Here is a 23,040-nt window from a genome sequence, read left to right as displayed (position 1 = left end):
TGCAATTTGTGAATTTCTTGGCTTTTGTGTGCCGAATGATCCGCAACTAAGAACCTATTTCGTGCAAATTCCCCATTAAAAGGACACACTTGATCTCATTTCATACATTTTTTTATTAAAATTCCCTCAATTTCCAATCCATCCAGAAAGAAGATCATTACATGAATGTTTTTTATTCCCGAGAATTTAAAAAAGGTACAGAAAAGCAAAAAGGCACTCCTCTAGGCTTAAAAAACATGGCTTCTTAAGGTCTGTCATTGCCCCTAAAACAACCCATAACGCTTTAAAAACTACTTGATAAGTCAACAAAATAACAAAGTACTTCTTTGACTTTAAAAAAAGTGGAACTAAATTAAATAAAAACTCCCAGGGTTAAGCAACAGTTTGTCTCTATTCTATCTTTCTCTCTGTTGTCCTGTGTGGATGGAAGTTGGTTAAAGTGCTTTAAGATTGACTTAAGACAATTTCTGGCCAGATATTTCATGAAAAGAGTAAGTAAACAACAGTTTGCAGCTATGTGCAAATAAGTTTTCAGTTGCTGACTCCAGATGGTGTAGACGTGTCTGGAAGAGTTTCGACTGATCTTTACAGCGTCCAAGAGCTTGTTCAGGATGAGAACAAGAGCAGGTGGTTATGGTTCCTGTAATGGTTCCATTTCATGATTTAGAGATGTAAAATAACTTGACTTTCATCTGATTTACACAAACCTTTAGAAAACGTTCACTTGGTGTTAACCCATCAAGGGGCCACTACAACAACAACAACAAAAAATCACATTTCATTTCAAGAAGTGTTCCAGATTGTCTGTGCTCAGCATCAGGCTAAAATCCACTGAAGGGAGTCTATAGGAAAGACCCAAAATTAGGCACTCAAGTGATGAATGGAGCCGTTGCTGATGTAAGTGTCAGCAGCTGAAGAAGACAGAGGGCAACTCCGCAGTGATTCCTAGAGGAAGGAAAAGGATGCAGTTGAAATTGAAAAGTCAGAATCGCTCATTCTCTGTTGTAAAAAAGCTAAAATATATGTAAATATAGGTATATGACAGGTGTTGGTAACTAATAAGGTTGAGCAGCTTGTCTTCCAGTTGAGTTTACATTCAGGTTAGGGGTTCAAATCTAAGACTTTTTAGTGAGTGTGCTCTTGGGCAACATGCTTAAACTCAGTGTCATCAATAGTATAAAAAAAACAAAAAAAAAAACATTCTTTAAATAATTTTGGATAAAATTATTTGCTGCATTTTAACAAAAAAAATCAGAAAATTTCTAGCACTAAATGTTTTTACAGAATAAATAATAAATAAACAACAGAGAAGGAAAAAAATGTTCATTCATTCTCATTAATGAGGCAACAAAAGAACAATATTTTACACTTTCTAGAGTTCTGATTTGAAGATTGTTTCTATAAAAGTGAATTTTTTCAATCAATATGAAACAAATCTTTTACATTTTTTATTACTCTGCATGACTCACCATCATCAATCCTGCTGACTCATCCGCTTCTTAGACTTCAGCTCTTGTAACCATGCAGGCGACTGTTTTGCTCTGCAGGACAAACATCATCAATGTTTTAAAAAGCTTAAAAACATTTGCTCAATGTCATATTTTAAGGAGTTAAACCTGAGCGTACCCTCCATCACTGCTGCCTAAAGGTGGCAGCACTAGAGCAGCTCCTGCGGGAGGAGCACGTGGCCGAGGAGACTTTGGGGGAGGAGCTGGTGCCGCTTCCACTATTTTCTCCTCTTTTGGCCTCTTCTCCACTGCTTCGTCTTCCACATCAGTTTTTTCTATGCCTCTCTTTTTTATCTGAGCCTTTAAAGGGCAAGTAAGAATATTTTGCTGAGGTTAAAATGGAGTTAAATACATTTTACAAACATTTGACTTGAATTATCGTTGGGCCATACAATTAGATCTGCAGGCCTCAGACCAGGAATTGGAGAGACTCTCTGTGAAGACGGTGAAGGACAGATATTTGGTCTGGGCTTCTCCTCCTCTGAATCTGACTGTCTTTGTTCATTGGATGTCTCTGTTGCATCTAAAATTAGGAAGAGAATCAAAATATTTAAGCATTGGCGTGATGTTTTTTTTGTTTTTCAGCAATAAAAAACATCTTTGAGATTTTAAAGATCTAATTCCAGTTTTTTATTAGAAAAAAAAGTAATTGTACAGTAAATGTTTTCCTCTGTTACAGTTTATTAATTAACTATAATCATATGAACTTTCTTAGTACAATTTGATAGATGAAATAAATACATAAATATTGAAGCATTAACCTGAGTGGTCAGTGACCCTTAATTCCAGTTTGGGGGCCTGATCGGGTTTTGCTCGAAGCGAGCGTGTTGGGCGTGCCCTGTTTCTTTTCCTGCCCAGTTGTGCCTTTGATTTCTGAGCGCTGGTGTCGAGGAGTGGAGTGGAGCTCTGTGTAGAGACACGCAAAAATAACCTCCCAAACAACCAACAGAACACTAGATAAAATCAGCCCACATTAGCTATGCCAAAGCCAACACAGAAGACGACACATTTTCCGAGGTAGACTTGCAAAACAGCATTTAAATGTAGTGTTAATCTGCAGGGTACAAACAAATAATATTCTCCTGGCTCTGCATATTTTGTATGCGTCATTGTTGCAGTTGACTTGTCCAGATAACGTTCCTTGTAGCAGATGTTTCAGTTTTTGTCTTCCCCGTTCTATCTACATCCAACCGGTCAGCAGATCCATGGCCTCATAGAGCCTGGTCTGCTGGAGATTTCTTCCAAATTTTGGATTGTTTCATAAGGAAAATTTTCTGTAAACAGTTGGTCCTCTTCAAAAAAAGTTATAACAATGTTTTTCTGAAAGAAGCCTAACTGACCCAATTTCAACAATCTTACATATTTTTAGTAAAAGATGCAGTCTGATGAAAATTGTGTTTTTGGTGTTCTTAACATGTTCTTGTGGCATTTTTCCCATGATGGAGGACAAATATAAAAAAATTAAGCTAAAATTTGCATTTGTGTGTATTACTTTATTCAAATTGTGGTCAATCAGGAGCAGACGAAAAAAAGCCCGTCTAAAAAATGAGTGTATTCTTGATGTAGAATATACACCGGGCGGCCCAGAAACCCCATGTTGGGGTTGTGAACGGGGGCTGTCAGCTAGCGGGAGAGCGTGTAAAGACATAGATGTTGGCAAGCAGGGGCAGGTTTACTCCACGCCAACAGTCCCTCCCACAACTCAAAGACAAACTTCTGATGAACTTCTGCAGAAACTATTTCCTAGAAAACAACAGGTTTTTGATTTGGGCTAAAACGGCATAATCATAGTTAAAAGACAACTGGGAATCAAAAGATGATCGGAGTGGGATTTTAACAGTCTATATAGTGCATGAAAATAACAAAGGGAGTGATTGGATATTTTATCAAAAAACTGAATTGAATTCAAAAAGTCTTTTATTAGGTGGTAATTTTTTGATACGAGAAGACACCAACCTCAGGTAACAGCGGTAAGTCTGGTTCTTCGTAGGCTTCAGAGAAGGCATCAGGGATTTGATCAGATGCAGGCTTTAAGCTGATGTCAAGGTTATTTCTGAAAACACAAGACAGTATTAACAAAGGAAACAGATGCCAAGAGTCAGGTACAATTTCTCACGAGGAGAGCTGGAAACGGACAACCCTTCTGCCCCAAACCCCAAAAATATATATACATTTAACAGCTGAAAATGCAAACATTACTTTGCAACATAACTCAAGACTGTGAGCAAAGACAAACACGGAACAAAGCCTACAAATCAGTTTCAATTATGTTTTGTTGTTTTAGCCACTTTGACCAGGGTCCTATAGAGTGGATAATGTTTATTAACCACATGGGGGCGCTGGAGCAACTGTGACCAAGTCCTATCGAGCACTTGACACAAAGACTGACACTTAAACATGCCGGGTCATGTTTCTTATTCACAGAGCCATGTGAAAGAACTGTATTTACCTCAAAGTACAGAATGTATTAGAGTTTGAATTGTTTGGTGGTACAGTCTCCTCCTTCCTACCTTCTAATTTCTAATGTGCGTTCACAAATCCCATTCTGCTGGTGTGTTTGATCTGTTGAGGCATCACTGTCTTGGTCTTCATTCTCTGTGCTGTTGAGTTGTGCCTGTAAGACGGATGGAAACATTAAAAAGAAATTGTACTAATGTGTGAGACACTCTGTGCCCATATCTACCAACACTTCACTTTTTCAGTAAATGCTCCTTGTTGCCCTGTCTAATCAGTAGGTTGGAACTTCACACAGCAAAGGCAGGGAGATAATGGACCGAGCTCTGAGCCAAGATCAGTGTCTACAGAGGGAAACAGGACTAAGGACCAGTCAGGCATGTCTCTTTTAATGAGCTGGTCACAGAGACTGGGCTGTCCTCTGTTAACACCCGCAAAACGTGCTCACACATGCATCGTCACACACACACCAAAGTGCCTTCCAACAGAACACAACAGAAGTTTGGAATGCACGTGTGCGCACACACAGATGAACACAACCACATTCCAATTTGAAGCAACTCTGTGCACGTCCTCGACGCATTCCTCTAAGCAAAGCGTTCGCTTAGTCGGAGGCCGCAGCTCACTTTTGAGGTGCCTGATAGTGTAAGCCTGGTTACAAGACAACAACCGTCTAATCTCCTTCAAGTGTTTGCTTATGATTGACAACTCACAGAGCAGTTTAATGTGCAAATTAGCCCGCTGGTTAGAAGCAGCACAGCAAAAATAGACGGCACGCTGATTTTCCTATGACCACAGTCCACGTTCAGAACACAAAATTAAGTGAAGGAAATGTTTTATGCCCCACATGAATCCTGAATCAGTTCAGTATTTATCACTAAATAAATGTTTGCAGCTCACTAAGATTTTAGAGTTAATTTTTAATAACAACAGTTGTAAATAAATCCAACACAAAACGCCAAAGGCTATTGAAGCTCTAAAACTGGAGCAAGAAATGTTAAACTGGAATGACTTTTATACTAATCTGACCCCAGGTAAGTCTTAGGAAGTGCTCTTGTCCACATTACTTACATTTTAAAAAACACACATAAAAATACATATAAAAAAGTAAAAACATAAAAAAATTAAAACAAAAACAAAACAGGTAATAGAGAAACTTTAGAAAACTCAGAATGATCAAGAAACAAGGTAGATGTACAAAAGGAAATTACCGGTAACAGGAACTATGATTAGATAGGATTGAGTTAGCAAGGGTATAACAAAAAGCTGCATAAAAAACATTTTGAGTCGTATGAAAGGTGCAAAACAAGAAAAATTAAGCTATACAGTATGGAACATGATAATTGGATTCTAAATAGGGATGTAAGAAATAAATACATATTGAAAAATCTATGTAGTTCTGTGAGTTACAGCAGGTTAGTTCAAAAGTACAGATAAGATTGTGTTGGTATAAAGGTATGACATCGATTTGGAAGTAAACAACTTTGCTAGTCCTTTTTGATGCAAGTGAAAAGGCGTCCAATCACAAGTTAGGTTTATCACAGCTGAGCAAACATGAACCACAGTGAAAAATTTATAATATGTGCACTAAATAACATAAAAAACATTCACAGGACTGCATTAATGCCTGAATAAATTAATATAAAATGATTCATTTCTTTACCATATAGAACAAAATTATGTAAACGACCCAAGATACCAGGTTATTATGTCTGAAGTTGTTTGTTAAAATTGTTTTAAATACAATATTTAGACGAATGTATATCTAGACTGTTTAGGGGAAAAAATTGTATCTTTTCGCCACAAAGTTGGTTGAGTCTTAATGTTTTTTTAATCAAGATTAGTCTTGAATTGTATGAGAGGGACTGATACACACAGTCCTTTAAAGAGAGTCTCGCAACATCTTAAAAAGGAACATAATTGCTTGTTTAACTCCTTGTAGCTGAAACTGAAAAGTAGAAAACAACATGTAAAACATAAACTACATTAAGACACTTCAATAGGCTATCTTGGTTTATAAGGCAGAATATAACTACCAAGCTGGTGAAGATTTTGTTTTAGTGTCAAGACTCTTCGGCATGGATTTAAGTTTTGCCATTTTTTTCCAATAAAATGAGTATTTAAATTTTTAAAGTTTTGTATTTTACAGCAGTTTTTGTCTAAACAGACGAGAGGATTCAGAGATCTGTGCACAATTAAGAGCGTCTTTGAAGAATGTTTTGTGATTTTTATCTGCGGTCTAAATACATTTCTAAAGCAGAGTAGACAAAACCACGTGTTAGTTCAGACAGTATTTTTGGTGTTGTAACGTGTTGTGCAAGTTAAGACACAGTCTGCTTTGTTATAGTTTACTTCCATCGTTTTTCTTTTGCAGGCATTGGACTGATTCAGACAGCTTATTTGCACTTGAGTGGAGAGGATTACATCGTTGAGTCTCCACAAACAAAATAACCGGAGACTGCACACAAAGACTCAAAAAAGTATAAATAAAACGTCCAAGGTTCTTTTCCCCCCGTTAAACAAACCTTAAAACACTTGAATGGACGATGAAGCTATGCACTTTGAAATATAACAAATAGGATTTAGTTTTTTTCTTCTATGCAGGTAAGAGTTTCAACAAAAAACTTGAGGTGAACAATAGGGACCCACACAAGAGGCAGAGCACATCTGCTGCTGTGGAGAAGCTACCTGTCAAGCTGTCATGGGTGATTTTGGAAGAAAACCCACAGTTTCACAATGAAAACTCCACACAGAAAAGGGATAGTCTGAATTCAAACCAGCTTTGAAGTTACGGTGTACCATAGGGGTGCAACCACAAATTCTTAATTCATGATATAAATCAAATTGTTGTTCAAATAAATTGTTACTGCCCTAGTGTACAACCACACGACCTCCATGAAAAAACCTTGACCTTGCCCTTGTACAACATATTTTGACATCTATGTCATGAGTCACTGATCCAATGACAAAATCGAATTCCAAATCTATGTAGAAAGTTGTCACCCTTTGTTTTTGTCCTGCGCTTTATCTCTGACACAACCCACATGCAGAAAGGGAAAGTGCATGTATGCGTGTACAGGGCTGAACGATATGAGGAAAACTCGCTATTGGTGATATTAGTGATCAATATTGCAATGATGATATAACTTGCGATACATGAACAAATAGCAATACAACTAAATACATAATTTCCATTTCATTGCAACAGTTTAATTGTAATAAGATAAAACATAACTTAAATTAGACTCCAAATGACCCTCGTCTTCAAGGTGCCATAAGATTGTTTTAGCACATTTAAGGTATTGCACAGCTTGATATTACGATAATGATAAATTTGTGGTTTATTGTGCAAATCTAGCGTGTAAACTGATAGAACAGTGTTCATTTTATCAGATAACTCCATCCTTCCTCGAACCAACAGCCTTTGCCTGCCACACTCCCTTCTTCGATTTGCATGGGTGTTGTTTAACAGGCAGAGGCAGAACCAACATAGAAAATGGAGCACTAAGGTCAAAAATCTAAACAAAATGACTGAACTCTAGTATTTATTCATCAGCCTATGCAATGTTAAAGAAAAAAAGGTTGAGTAAGTGCATCATCTCTTACAGAACTGGCCTCAGCTCCTTTCTTCTGAAATCCTTTACCAGACTGCTGTTGCTTGGATCTTCTGCTACGCCTGGCGAAGTTGTGAAGCGGTGACATGGCCCTTTTAAATCTCCCTTCTTTACCTCCACTTTCTTCCTCCTCTCCTTCTTTGACACCCTCCTCCTCATCCTGCTTCGCCTCCGAGTGGCCCCACACCAGATCCAGAGCACCTTGAAAGGACCGGCGCACGCTGCCCACCCAGCCCGTGACCTGCAGCTGGGCGGCTGACAGCTTCCCTCCCAAAAACTGCATGGTGGCAAAGTTCACACAACCGGTCGTCCACACGTTAAAGTCACCATGAAAGCAGGGTCTCCAGCAAAAGGCTCCTTGTCAGATGAAGGGGTTTCGTTGGTAGATAAGAAAGCTGGAACGCTGATCTGACTTTAAAGCTTTATTTTAAGAAGGCAGACGTTGTAAAGCTGATGTTTTACGAGATAAGGCGCATCTTTCACAGCTTCAGATTACACACCGACTGAGTCTTTTATTTTCTTTAGACTCTGACAAAACGACTCCAATGTTGACAGAACTACAAATGCCAAGACATCCTTAAAGCTCTATGGCTAATCCTGATCTTCTTCTCTTCCTATTATCCTCTAATTGAATTCTTGTAATAAAAAGAAAAAACTTTACTTTGGAAAATTAGCTCCTTTAATGTTCATCCTTGATTTCTCTTCTTGAACCAAAAACATGTGCTCCCGCTTTTAGGAATGTTTGCTTCAGTATCCAAGTTCCAAAAAGCAGCGTGGAGAATGTTTGCCTCTTCAAACATCCAAATCCAAGAACAGAGCATCAGATCCTCCCCAAAGCTCTGGGCAGACTTGAATGATTTGAAAGAAATGTCAAAACAAAGCTGAGGTCTGTGCTCAGGCGTGGAAAAATCCAGAGGGAAAAGAAAGAAGGTGCGGCAAGCTGGGTAAAGGTGTTTCTCTCAGAACTCTTCCGGTAGGTAAAGGCAGGCGATGGACGATCCACCTCCTTGTGAGAGAAAAGGGCAGCAGAAAACAGGAAGCCTGACAGAGCACAGTGAATACTTGACAGAGAGATAAAAGAATGAACAGCAGACATGAACTTTCTTGCCTATGAGTTAGCCCGTCCTCTTTTCTGTGTATGTGTGAGCAAAAGTGGGTGAAAGTGTGCAGACTTTTTTTTCAAACAGATTAAGGGCTAAGAAGAGTCAGAGAAAGGGATCCTATATGGTCATTCTGAGGTGCTGGACCAAATGAAAGCATGCTGACCACTAAACACCTCCTTTTTCACAAGAGCCAATAATTCATCTGTTTTTTTGGCTGCAGCTTGAGAGAAGGTGCATGGTTGGCTGCATTCTTGGATTAGCCCTCAAACGACTTCCTCATTCTGGTCTCCCTGAGAGGCATATCTCTGCCACTTTACTGTGAAGATTATCTTGTTGCAGAAAAGTAAACATCATACAATATAAACCCACTGTTACGCTTTTGGGTCATGTTGATAAATGATTGTAAGGTGCTATACATGACGTCAACTTGACAGTTTTTTTGTTATTGCTGCAGAAGGGAGAACATACAATTTCAAAGAGCAGCAGCACCACTCAGTGGTGCAAATGAGCATAATAAAGCAAGTTTTTACTGCAACCATTCGAGTTCTGCATGATATCCCATCACAGAGTATTACAAACTACCCCTAATTATTTGAATAGATTGTCTCTACATAAACAGACCAAATTATAATATTTTCATGTTGTTTTTAAACTTGTCCTGTCTAACAGCTGAGCAAACAGATTAAATCTGAAGGCCTCTTGTGTTGGAAAGATTTTACTGTTACAAAAGGGGTTTATGGATCTTCTGACACACAATGTATTTGGATGAACCCCTTTTTATTTGAGGCAAACCTTCATTTATATTAATTATGCTTGCATACATTTATTGTTGAACCGGACGGAAAAAGAAAAGACAAAAGGAGAGAGTGGGATGTTAGAGATACAAGGATACAAAAAAAGGGGAGAATAAGGGGGTTAAAGACTTTGGAGGAGGATTAAGATGTAGGAGGGTCTGGAATTAGCGATGGGCGATATATCAGTTCCAGTATCAGTATTTGCTGATATTTGCATAATTTGAGTTTATCGTATCAGTATTTAAAAAATCCACAGATATTCTTATGACTGTTTTCAGAAAAACTTTATTTCTGAAATGTATATTTGTTCCTAATAGATTGGGAAGCTTATGTTTACAGTCATTGTCAGTAATTGACTGTTTTCAGTTAAATTTTATTTTTGACAGGAATATATGCTGTTCCTAATAGATCCCTGACTTTGGGGAGCTAATGGTTTACAGCAGGGGTTCTCAAAGTGCGGCCCGGGGCCCAATGGAGGCCCGCGGGAAGATTTTTTTGTGGCCCTCAATAAAAGAGAGCCAGAGCAGGTTCCTTTTCAAGCTAAGTGAAAAAGTGCTTACCTCATGGGCTGGATAAAGTCATGTGCCTTATTTGCAACTGGTACATGCAATGATACAATTACTAGATGAGTAGCAACGGGCAGCAACCTCCGACAGCAACTGTGAAAACATCTGGAGGGCCTGGTTAATTGTACAAATGACACTTGGTCATTAAAGTTACTAAAAAACAACTTTTTCTATTTAGCCTTTTTCTTTTTACCAAAACATGCCCCCAATCTAATGTTGAGTTCTTAATTTGGCCCTCCACTACAAAAACTTTGAGAACCCCTGGTTTACAGTTCTGTCCAACATTCAATAAATGGTCTTACAGATATATTTATATGAAAGTTTTAAAGTGATACTTGTTCCTATGAGATCCTTTGCTGTTTGTTAAAAAGGTCAGGTACAATTTAATTGTCCAGTAAAAGAAAAGTTGTGCATATCTAATAAAGATCTAAAGATCTAAACTCTTACACTTAAGTATCGGGATCAGCAAAAATCGGTTATCGGCCACAGTTGCAGGGGAAATATCGGTTATCGTATCGGCTGGAAAAAATTAAATCGACCCATCCCTAGTTAGAATCACAAAGCAACAAGTCAGTGAAGGATTATCATTATTCCTGTCAGGTTTAGATGTTAGTCAGAAGGGCAGGGCCTGTCCACAGACACACTCAAATATTCGCACATACATGTACATGTACACAACACAAATACGGCTCACAAACGTATGTACACAAACAAACAAATGTCAAGCATATCATTCTGTCACACACACTATTTGTGCAAAGGTGAGCTGGCACCTGTGCTCAGGTGAGTGTTTGTGATTGACTGCGGTGGATAATGGAATGTAAAAAGAGGGGCAAGGCCCGGTCACCCCCACTCCAAGACCTCCGCTGAAGCAGCAGTGGCAACCAGGGCCCCTAAGACACCTGCACGGGATAGCAGAAAGTGGAACTCCGCCCACTGATTTAGTCAAATCAGCCCTCCTATCGCACCAGGGGGCCCAGCACAAGGCCCTGCCCACCAGAGAGAGTAATAACAGCCAGAATTTAAGAAAAATATATATATCAAATCTGTGTTTTTTTTTCCAGGAAGCCCAAAGAACTATACCACTCCAAGAATACAGAAGGATTGCAATTAAGAGTGCATTCAACGGCGCAAAATGATTGACATGTGACTCAGGACTTGGTGTGCTCGCACACCGTAAACACAGACGAAATGCCACACAGTTCACGGTGTTCAGTTTGGTGTGTCATCAACTCTGCTAAAATGTTGCATGTGCAAACAGGTGCTGAAACAAGCAAACCCAGCTGGCAAGTTATTAACTTTTATATGTATTTCTGGTTTCCTTTGGGATTTGATACCCTTTTTTCTACTCAAGTGATGTAATTCATTTTTCTAGTGGATTGAGTTATAATTAAATGTGCATAAATGTTATACAAAAGGAAGAAAATGCTATCTTATTTCTTGAAATCTGAAGAATTGTGACACATTTTTTGTGAGGAAATAAGTTACCAGCAACACTTGTAATGACAAAGGCTCTATGTGACTTTTTAAACTAAATATTATAGGAGTATGATGTGCTGTTGTCTATCAGATGTCCTTCAAACAAGCTTTTTTGAGATTGACAGAACACTTTTCTACTCAAACAGTCTCCCACTTTGGTTCAAATTACTGACAGTCAATGCTCCCAAATCAAATGAATGAAAAAAGAAATTAGGTTTGAAACCAAATTCTCATCTCAGAATAGGAATCAAATCAAACAATATAACATTTCGGATTTATCTTTCATCTTACTTTCAGCGATGTTTTAAATTCTAGAAAAACTTAGTGTTTTACCTTCCTTTTAACTTGGGGATTTCTACCTTTTTTATGATCAGTGTTGTTTTAGCTGAATTCCACCAACAAATTCTTCAAAGCTGACTGTCTGACAGCTCTGAAATCTTGTCCAACATGACAACTACAGTTTTGGCAACGGCAAAAACAACACTGACAAACAAAAATGACAAAGCCTCCCTGTTCTACTGTCACACCTCCACCCACAATCAAACACGTCTCTTCCAAAGACTCATTCTAATATAATTCCAGGAAGAAAGCCCAGACCATAAAAATATTTACTTCTAACGCTAAACTTCATCTCCATCCAAAACATAAATCATACAAATGATGCTAAAATATTGTGATTCTCTAAAATCTGTGTGATGTGTGTAAATGACCCAGATTATACAGTAAAGCAAGCCTTTGTCCTCTAATGAGTAATACAAGAGCAAACACCTATGACTATTAGCAATCACAAAAACTTCGCCTCAATCAAGTAATACTACATATTTTACTAATGCAACTGGAATGTTAAAGTATCAGTTCAGGCGAAGTCTTTACACCTACCAGGCAGAAATAATTCTGTCGAAAAATAACCACATTAGTGGTTATTTTAGTTACTGTCCTTTGATGAACTTCTCATCTGTTATTGCAGGAAGTTAAACCCATCCATCCATCCATTTAACCTTATTTATCCCTTTCGGGGTCACTGAGCAGCCAGGCCAAACCTGGTTACTGTTGGGCGAAGGCGGGCCAGACCCCGGACAGGTCGGCGGCTCGTCACTGGGAAACACAATCACACACACACTCCCATACACACGCCAGTTTAGAGTAATCAATCAACCTTTAAGAATGACTTAAGAATCAGTGCTCAAGAATGCATGCTAAGGCCAAAAGAGGGCTGTGTCTGTCAATAAAACTGGAGTAATGAAAGGTTTGCATTTCAAACGCTGAAGTGAAAGATGTTACTATGATGGTATATAATACTAAGAAAACGTAAACTCATGAGGACAAAAAGAAGAAGATGAAGAGTAAAGAACTGAAAGTCCAAGAAAAAAAAATCAAACCTTTACAATTGGAAAACTCATCATTAATCAGGTGTTCTACACTGACCAAACCTCATGAGGGAAAATATAGAAGGTTGAGCAGAATTTAAAACCCATCCACAACCTACAGATGACAAGATGTTAAATTAGAAACTGGAAATCATCTCAAAAAAGTGTTGGAAAAATCCTAACTTAAACGGAATAAACTTAGATCTACCAACACTTGAATGATGGGAAATGGGGTGGCATGAGAAAGGATGCATTGACTTTGGGGTATTTGAAATAACCTTTAAGATTTCTTAATAGTGTGCCATGCATGTTTCCTCAATACACTGGGTCACTAATAGGATGATTTTGGAATGATATGATGCTACCCAAAACAAAGAAAACCTTAAAAATGGGAAAGTACAGACCGACAATGGACAGAGACGTCTGGCTGTAACAAGGCCATATCTTAAATGGCGACGAAACTGACTTCATTTCATTGGAGCTGGATGTAAGTCAGTTTCTATGGATGACATCACACTCACTCGGTCCAGTTCTCATATACAGTCAATGGTTAAAACGAAGTTTGAATAATTGCTGCTTTTACCTCTTTATCTTCCTCTTCCTCAGCTTCATTCTCTCCAGTCTCCATCTCTTTTTCAGGTGTGGGCTCCACCTCCTCCTCCTCCTCCTCAGGTGTCTCCTCTTCATCTACTTCCAGATTTACATTTGCAGGAGGGTCTTCCTCTCCACTACCTTCCCCTCTCTCGTCTTCCTTCTCCTGATTTATATCCACCAACAACTCCACCTTTTTCTTCCCTGTCTGCTCCTGGACTGGGCTCACCACTTCCTCTTTTTCCACTTTTCCACCTTCCTCCCGATGTGTAAATTCAAAAGAGTTTAGCATCTCTTCGAGGTCATCTGACCAGCTCTGTTTAGATGGAGCGGGTTCTGCTCTAGCATATGAGCCCTGTTTTTTTGGTTTGACAGAAAAATCGTCAAATTCCACGTAAATCTCTGGATTTTGAACAGAGAAATCATCATAATCAATATCGATAAGCTTTTCTGTGGGCTCAGAGATTTTTGACGAAGGGGAACACAGGGACATGGACACTTGGGGCAGATCCTCCACCTCAAAGCCAATAAGATTTTCTTTTCCTGGCATGTTTTCCTCTTCCTGCTTGACCAGCTCAAGTTCTTTTCTTTGTCTCTCTTCTTCCTGCATTTTTTCTTTCAGCTCTGCTGCTTGCTGTTTTTCCAATTCCTCTTGCATTTTTTTCTTTAGTTTCTTCTCTCTTTCTTCGTCCATCTGTTTCCTCCTTTGCTCTTCCCTTCTCTCCTCCTCCTGTTTCTTTATTAGCTTTAATTTTTCCATCTCTTTTATTTTCTCCTGTTCTCTTTTTCTCTCCAGCTCCCTTCTCTCTCTTTCCTCCTCCTCTTTACTTTTCCTCAACTTCTCCTCCTCCTCTTCCATTATTCTTTGCCTCTCTCTTTCCTCCACTTCTTTTCTCAACCTTTCTTTTTCTTGTCTTTCCTCCATCTCCCTTTTCGTCTTTCTGTCCTCTTCCTCCAGCCTCTGCTTCATCATCATCACCACCTCCCTTGCCTTAAACTCATTAGCCTTTCCCTCTTTTTCTTCCTCTTCACCCTTACTAATTTCTTCCTCCTGTGGCTGCTGTGCTCCTGGCTCTTTCAATGTGGATCCTGTCTTCTCCTTCTCCAGATTTCTCTCCTTTTCCTCTTCTCTTTCTCTGTTCTCTTTCTGCATCTGCCGTAAACGCTCCTCTTGTCTTTCCTTCTCAATCCTCTCTTCTTTCAACCTTTGCCTTTCTTTTTCTTCTTCTAATCGTTTCCTTTCTAGTTCCTGCAACCTTTGTCTTTCTGCTTCCTCCTCCCTAAGCTTAAGCTCTTTCTCCTGTCTTGCCTTTTCTTTCTCCTTCTCTTTTCTTTTTTGTTCTTCCTCTAACTTTAGTCTCGCCTGTTCTTCCTCCTCCTTCTTTTTCTTTTGTTTTTCTTCATTTTGTCTTTGGATCTCATCCCTGTCCTCCTGAAGCAGTTTTACGCTTATTAGGACAGGCAATGAAGCTGAGGGAGATTCCATATCTTCATCTTGATCTTTACTTTCTTCATCTGTGCTGGATTCTGGATCTGAGCCCAGGTTTATTGGAGGTCTACCATCATCTGCCACCACGGTACCAAAGCGAACAGAGCGCCGTTTGTTCTTCTTCTGTGCAACCTCAGCAGGTTTTCTTCTTAAGTTTTCTTTCTCTTCATCACTGATTGCTGCCTGACCATTGATACAGGGCGGGAGCTCTTCTTCTGTCACCTTGTTCTTCTCTTCTACTAATTCTGCAGAGATTTCCGACAATTTCCTGTCAACAAGAGCATCTACTTGGGTTTCTACTTGGGTCTTTGTTGATTTTCCTTCAGGTACCGGTGGATCCAAAGGTGGAGCAGGTGGCTCATCTGCATCTGGAACCTCTGTAGGAGTTTGGACTATGTTCTCTGCTGCTGGAGAAGTTGCAACCTCGGTGCTGCAAAGGAAAAAACAAAAACAGTCATTTATTTAAAAAACTGGAGGTAATGATCATGTAAAAAACCTGCCTGTCTCAGGTAATCTAAACTAATTGAATACATTAGTGATGACGCTGTTTCGAAAGATGCACAGGGAATTTTGTGAGGAGATACATTTGATCCAATGTGGACATCTTTACTACTTTAACGTGTGTTTGTGTAAAGAGTGTAAAAAGGTGGAGATGCTTAAAGCACCACTCCAATGTTTTTAACATTTTCTTGTTAACATTTTTCTGATGATGAAGGACAAATATAAAGAAAATTCCATTACTGAGTATTTCTTTATTCAAATCATTGTGAATCAGGAGCAGATGAAAAAAAGCTATTTAAGAAAGATTGTATTTGTGACGTAGGAAATACACTGGGTGGGTCACAAATGCCCTGCTCTGCTCCATTCTGATGCATCGCTTGTAGATTAATAGATCCATGTAGCGGTACATTTTTATTCTCCTTGTCTGAGCTGGCATTTGGCACAACACTGTCTGACTGGATAGCTCCAATATTGATCTTCACTTGTTGCTCCTGTAATTTTAGCTTGGGTGTGTGAGGGGCTGTAATCTAGCGGTAGAGAGTGCTAACAGATGGATGATGGGAAGGGGGGTTGGGGTTGCTCCAACAGTCCCGCCTACAACTCAGAGGAGAATATTTAATGAACTCCTGCTGCTCTGCAGAAACTACGTCCCAGAAAACAACACAGGGTTTTTGTTGTTGCGTAAAAAAGACATCTTATTTAAAAGACCACTGACAACCCTTCACAATACAACAAACCCTGACCACAAAACACTTAAAATGCGTCTTGATGCATTTAAAACTGATAGTTGACGCAAGAAGAATACGTTTCAAACAAAAAAATCGACTTTATTCAATATGTTTATTTCCTTTTGACTCTAAAGTAGGTACGAATTATGTCAGAAAAACAGCTACGTATCAAAGGCCTCAAACTTTCAGCATTAGTCACATAAAATTAACACGAAGTTAGGTTTCAGTCTTTCCAGGGAAAACAACAGATTACAGGAAATGATGATTTATTGCTGAAGTTACAGCAGAAATCTTGCAGCTGGATAAAAAAAATATCAGAAAAAACAAAGACATCTTTGACAACTAGGCACCTTGGTTTTTTTACTCAACGTTGAAATGTTTGAAGGGTGCTGATAGCTTCACATTGAGAAGTTCTTTTCCAGTCTAAGTTTGTTGCTTGACATGACAAAAAAAAATCAGCCACTAGGAGACTTTTCTACAGACTTGTGCATTAATCTGGTAATTTAAAGGATTTGAGATGAATGTTTTTGAATGCATTAAGACAACTTTGACTAGATTCCTGTGTACATCTATTAAGAAGTAGGGACAGAAGCATTTAAAAAGTTGTTTTTTTCAGATCTTGTACAAACTACCTTGTTTTTTTAAAGTGAGACTTACCTGTACATGAATTACAGTAGAAATGTTGGAGCCAAAATCTGCCTGAACAAAACTAAATGGATCAGCCAGACTGCATACCTGAATGCTCTAAAAACTGGAACACAAGAAACCCCCAAAAATATGGCCCCCAGCATTGCACTGCCGAGCGAGCGCCTCGGGATGTATAAATTTAGTAAGAAAGAATTTAAAGAGAAGACACGGAGTGCCGAGATCTCTGTGTACCACTTGTCAAAACGGAGGAGTAATTGATGCGAAGAGGTTCTGCCGGAGGCTAGACAGACGGGTTAGAGGCATTGATCAATCACAGTGACATGTTTTTAAATAAAACTCTTTGAAAAAAGTTTCTTTCAGATGGACACAAGGCAGCTCACATCAGCAGATTTATAAAAAACTATGTTTTTGGTGTTTTGAACATGTTCTTGTGGCATTTTTCTCATGATGGAGGACATATTTAAAGAAAATATTGCATTTCTGAGTATTTTTTATTTAAATTGTGTTGAATCAGGAAAATGTCGCTCGAAATACTGTGATGTAGAAGCTGCTATGGCAAGTCACAAGCTCCCTGGTCCGCTCCATATTGATGCATTCGATTGTAGACAAATATTTCCATGAATGTCTTTGTTTTTCTGGAATCTGGATCAAAACTGGATGGCTGGGTGGCTCCAATTTGCTTGCAATTTTTGTTGTACAAGAAATGATAGGTTGGGGGTGTGAGGGGCGTTAAATAAACAGATGGATGATGGGAAAGGGGGTATTACTTTGCACCAACAATCCCTCTGAGGTGAACTTTTAATGAACTACTGCCTGTCTGCAGAAACTATGTCCTAAAAAACCGACACTGGATTTTGATGTGGGCTAAAAATGGCATAATCATAATCAAAAGACCACTGGGAATGCTGTTGAAATTGATCAAAAGATGATTGGAGAGGGACTTTTAGAACAAACTTCATGTAAAATCTTACCTTTTACAGTCTTTCAGGTTCACTCTGGTCCCTAAACATAAACTGCATGAATAATAAAGGCCTCACTCACCTTTTGGGGCAGGTTCTGGGTGTATTCTGAAGCTTCTTTTCATCTTGTGGACTTTCTGAACCTGTTTCCACAGCCCAAATCTTAATGCGATCCTTTACAGCCTGGACGCCATTTATAATTTCCGGCTCCTGCTTCTTAGTCTCAACTTCCTCCTTGACGGTCGACTCAAACAGAAGACTGATTCTGCGCTTGATGCTGTTCCCTCCGGTGTAATCTTCCTTCTGTTCGTTGGCACCATCTTCTCCGTTGGATGGCGCTGGCGCTGCCGGGCTCTCTTTAGGAGGGGCAAGTTCTGGTTTCTGCATCTCACCTTTGGGTTTGATCGTAGAGAGGGCTACAGTAGGCTTTGGGAGCGGAGCTGGACCCCCTGTCTCAAACATAGAGGTGAGCTTGACAGACAGACGCTTTGGAGTGCTGCGCCTGCTGAATGCTGGACTGGTCTCAGAGGAGCTGTCGCTGGTTTGGTCTTCAGTCTTTCGGGCATCGGGAGCTTGAGTTGTGTTCTCCTCTTTTTTGACATCTTTCTGCTCCGAGTTTGTTGTGGTATCCGTGGAGGTTCTTTGGTTTTTCTGGATTACATCCGGCATCTGAACAGGCTCAGGTTTGGGTGTCTCCTCCACAGGAGTGGCTTTCAAGGCAGGAGTTGTAACTTTTGATGAAACATCAGGAGTCTCATCTTTGTGTGGAAGTGCTTCCTTAACTTCTGTTGTTTTTGGTGGTATTTTGGTAATTTTGCTTGCGGTACTTGTTGTAGAAGCTGAGTTGGGGGTAAGTGCTTCAGCTGGGGGGGTCAAAGTAGGTTTGGTGTCACCCGTTTTGCTTGCCGTATTTGTTGTAGAAGCTGAGTTGGGGGTCGGTCCTTCAGCTGGGGGGGTCAAAGTAGGTTTGGTGTCACCAGGTTTGCTTGCCGTACTTGTTGTAGAAGCTGAGTTGGGGGTCGGTCCTTCAGCTGGGGGGGTCAAAGTAGGTTTGGTGTCACCAGGTTTGCTTGCTGTACTTGTTGTAGAAGCTGAGTTGGGAGTCGGTGCTTCAGCTAAGGGGGCCAAAGTAGGTTTGGTGTCACCAGTTTTGCTTGCCGTACTTGTTGTAGAAGCTGAATTGGGGGTTGGTGCTTCAGCTGGGGGGGTCAAAGTAGGTTTGGTGTCACCCGTTTTGCTTGCCGTACTTGTTGTAGAAGCTGAGTTGGGGGTCGGTGCTTCAGGTGGGGGGGTCAAAGTAGGTTTGATGTCACCAGTTTTGCTTGCCGTAATTGTTGTAGAAGCTGAGTTGGGGGTTGGGGCTTCAGCTGGGGGGCTCAAAGTAGGTTTGGTGTCACCAGTTTTGCTTGCCGTACTTGTTGTAGAAGCTGAGTTGGGGGTCGGTCCTTCAGCTGGGGGGGTCAAAGTAGGTTTGGTGTCACCAGTTTTGCTTGCCGTACTTGTTGTAGAAGCTGAGTTGGGGGTCAGTGCTTCAGCTGGGGGGGTCAAAGTAGGTTTGGTGTCACCCGGGATAGTCGGTTTAACACTCTGAGCTGGTTTTGCCTTAGAGCCAGCATTGGTGGACTTAGGACCTTGGATATGGCGAACCACTGAGTTCCTTTGTAAACTGAAGGGTTTAGGAGCCAGAATAGGCTTTGGGGCTAAAGCTGGTTTGGGTTTAAGGGACTCTCCTGTATGGGAAGCAACAACAGAACTTTCCATAGTTGAGTCACTGCAAAAAAACACAGAGAGAGAAGAGTTACAGCAAACTAAATAAACAGGAATGAACACAGTTAAAATAGATAATTGAGTTCCAAAAAAGCATGGCTTCCTGCCATCTATGAAGACGAGCCGATAAGTCAGGTTGGTCTACATTTTTTTGCAGCCGCTTTTCCCAGCAGGGGTTAAGTGAAACTAATCAATCGCACTAAACAAACATCTCTTGTGAAATATCCCGCTGATGGATTCATGTTCCATTTTGGTTGTTTGTTTCCATTCCTCATCTTTTTTTTAACACAATCCAGTTTGTCAAAGTCAATTCCTGTCCTATTGCTGTCACTCAAGTTGTAGATGTTCACTGAAGTAAACAAGCTCTGAAAGGGTTTTTCATGAAAGACGATGCTTCCTGGACTCATAGCAAAATAGGAAACCAAACCAAAAAAAAAAATTCACTTTGTTGCTTTAAAAATTTTTTTTAACAAAGCTATTATGTTTAAACCGACTATTTTAGCTAATAAATATGTTTGTAAATGGACACTGATGAGAAAATGCTTTAAAAATACAACACTATTCCATAAATTTCCAAAATCCTGTATTGAAAAAAAGAAAAAAAAGATTTATAAGATGTGGCACCGTTTTACAAAAGTCATCTGACACTGGAAGGAAGTTGATATTCATGTTTTCCCGGCTGCACAGCATGTTTCACACCAGCTATAGGGAACCCCATCAACAAAGGCAAGGCGCCCGCCCATGCATCCACACGGGATTAGAACACCAGGACCTCTCAAGGAACTGAAGGAGACACAGGCAATCAGATACCACCTGAACACTTGACAGACATTCTGTTGAAATAGCAACAGTGGCATTTCCTAATTAGTAACGCAAAAATGCCTGTGGTTTCATACCACAGGTATTGCATGCAGCATCTGGTTGGTCCTGTAAGACACATGCACAGACCAGTAACTCCACACCCCTTCAGCTTGATTCACTCACAATACCGGCAAAAAGAGAACCCTGTTGTGTAGAGAAAATACAGCAGGTTAAAATAAGCTGTTTTGCTCCCAAACAAAAGCCATGAAGTTTTTTTTTTTTTTTTTTTTTTTTTTTTTACTTTTCATGTGATATGTGTTCTTGTGTTGCCACAGAAGACCCAGCACCTGTGGGTGTGTGTTATTGTGTAATAGGATGAGCTATTCATTAAGGCTGGGCAATGCCCTGTGTTTGTTTCTTCTCCCTGCATCTGAACCCCTGAGAGCGTCCAGAAGGTGTAGCTCTGTCGTTCAGTGAGGAGATCTCTCTGTCAAATTTATGCCCCCGCAGCTTTTTTTTTTTGTTTTGCAGAGAACTTTCTCCACTTTTTTTTTTTTAAATCTTTGTTTGGTGCCTGTCCTCTTCTCGGCTAAGGTCTTTTCCTCCAGCTGCCTTTGGTTCTGCTGTTTACCTTTACCTTATGATAGAGTGATGCTGTGAAGCCACAGTTTTACATTAGTCACACCACATTTAACTGTACATCAAGATGCAATATGGTGTCATCTGCATAGAAAATAATCAATCAAAGCTTTTTGTTGTTAATAAGTTACTAATGAACAAGTCAACTAAGAGCTTCCAGTCATTGAACCAACAAAGAGGATAGAATAAATAATTTTAAATCAGGAACCTCGACTGTCAATTAAATTACTTCAAAATAAATTGCATATGTTCATTACATATATTATAAAAAAGAATACAACAACTAGTAACGCTAGTAAACTTCCCTCTTGTTTACCTGTTGTCTTTTTCTGTTTTTTTGTTTACCTGTTGTCTTGAGGCAGTTAGTCATACAAGTGAAGAACCGGATGGAGTAGGAAGACGTTCCAGCGTAAAAGTCCTCCTGCGCTGTCCGTGATTGTATCTTCTGACGGTTTTCTGCTGTCTTCTGTCCGTTTTTTTCTGTCTCACCTCTGCTTTCTGTCATTGTCACAGCACGGAGACGTCACACAGATGCAACACCCGCAGACACGCCCTCTGTAAGTGATTAGACGGCCAACAGACAGGAAAAGGTGGGTTTCACTTCAAAATAAAAGCTCATTGTGGCATTTATAAGCGTAGGCCTGGGATGTGTTTGTCTTTCAATCATCTCAATACATGGTATATGAATCAAATATACAGAAAAGATTCAGTTAACCTTTTGGCACTAAAATACAGTTCAATTATGTTCCATCAATGTGTACAATCAAGAAATTTATAATTAATTTTGCAGTTAAAATTATAAATGAAAATACATTTTAACTTAATTTAACTTTTTTTACTGGTACTTTTTATTTTGAGCAACAAAAACAAAATGTTAATAAGCATTAATAAACCTTAAAATCAGGCATTTTGGGTCTTTCAGGCTGTGTTATTCTTTGTGGTTAAAAAAAAGTGTGTGATATGTACTTATTCAGGTATTGTTTGCAGTGCTGTGAAAAAGTGCAGTTCACACAACACACATACCTCGATGTGGTTCACCTTTAGCAAATAATTGACCTGACTTGGTAGAACCGAGCTTGTAACTGGATGTCTACTGTTTGCAAAAAGGCAAAATGGATGAGAGAACCACAGGATGAGAAACTAATAAAGTTAGCCAGAAACCAATTATTTACTTCCTAACTGACTACAATTTACCAACACAATCATGTTTATGATCTTCAACCGATACTACTGTTATTCTCATGACGAGATTGATTTTTCAATACATATCTGTGTCCTTTACATCCCTAACATTGACAAAATTGCTTTGAGCGAATAAAAAAAGAACAACCAGAAAATGTCTAAAGTATTATTGAAATACCAATTTAGTGAAATGTTCTTTAACAGAAGATTTAAGCATTTAGTCACAGAAACATCAAACTACTTAACGATGGTCAAAGCCTTCCCCTGCGACGTCCTTGTCTGATGCAACTCTCTCCTTGACCTTCCGTGGTCCATGTTCAGTGTGGTTGACAACATGCCAAAACTAAACTGGAACAAACAAGAAAAACAATCAAAAACTGTCAACCATAGTTGACTTGACTAGAGCAAACCACAGTGAAGAACCTTACAAGAAGTGGCCAGCAAAGTGTCATCCAAGAGGTCACATAATACCTCAAAACAACATCCATACAACATAATGTCTCACATAAAGACCCACTCAAATGAAAATTGTATTTTCAGTTTTTAACATGTTCTTGTAGCATTTATGTCATGATGGAAGACATATATAAAGACAATTAAGCTTACTGTTGCATTTCTGAGAATGTCTTTATTCAAATCATTGGGAATCAGGAGCAGAAGAAAAACTGTGTTTTTTTATCTTGTCCTGTCCAACAGCTGAGCAAGCAGAGCTGAAGGCCTCTTGTGTTGGATCGATTTTACTGTTACAACATGGGTTTATGGATCTTCACACAAACAGAGTGTGTATTGTAATGAACCCCCTTTGTATTTGAGGCTAAGCTTTATATACAATAATTGAATTTATATGGAT

The 23,040-nt window shown here is 39.4% G+C and overlaps 1 protein-coding gene across 1 annotated transcript; it reads right to left on the bottom strand.

Annotated features, from left to right (window-relative positions):
* Window positions 1–93: 93 nt before the first annotated feature.
* On the bottom strand, window positions 94–21,771 carry LOC101155022 (calponin homology domain-containing protein DDB_G0272472). The gene is made up of 10 exons (XM_023955032.1): window positions 21,354–21,771; window positions 17,884–19,572; window positions 13,469–15,395; window positions 4,019–4,122; window positions 3,465–3,561; window positions 2,270–2,414; window positions 1,901–2,031; window positions 1,627–1,808; window positions 1,470–1,541; window positions 94–945 (listed from the first exon to the last, which is right to left on the bottom strand). The coding sequence occupies exons 2-9, from the start codon at window positions 19,560–19,562 to the stop codon at window positions 1,475–1,477; spliced, it is 4,332 nt and encodes a 1,443-aa protein (XP_023810800.1). The 5' UTR covers window positions 19,563–19,572; window positions 21,354–21,771; the 3' UTR covers window positions 94–945; window positions 1,470–1,474.
* Between the last annotated feature and the right edge of the window lie 1,269 nt (window positions 21,772–23,040).

The sequence above is a fragment of the Oryzias latipes genome, chromosome 5, assembly GCF_002234675.1.
Source record: "Oryzias latipes chromosome 5, ASM223467v1".
Taxonomy (NCBI): Eukaryota; Metazoa; Chordata; class Actinopteri; order Beloniformes; family Adrianichthyidae; genus Oryzias; species Oryzias latipes.
This window is presented reverse-complemented; position numbering and strand designations above follow the sequence as displayed.

What these genes read in the sequence shown, in the direction of transcription:
- LOC101155022 (XM_023955032.1), bottom strand. Translation starts at nt 19,562, where the DNA reads ATGGAAAGTTCTGTTGTTGCTTCCCATACAGGAGAGTCCCTTAAACCC. An exon ending in CGCACATTAGAAATTAGAAG is followed by an intron (nt 3,562 to 4,018) that starts GTAGGAAGGAGG and finishes TTGTGTTTTCAG; the next exon opens with AAATAACCTTGACATCAGCT. An exon ending in ACTTACCGCTGTTACCTGAG is followed by an intron (nt 2,415 to 3,464) that starts GTTGGTGTCTTC and finishes GTCTCTACACAG; the next exon opens with AGCTCCACTCCACTCCTCGA.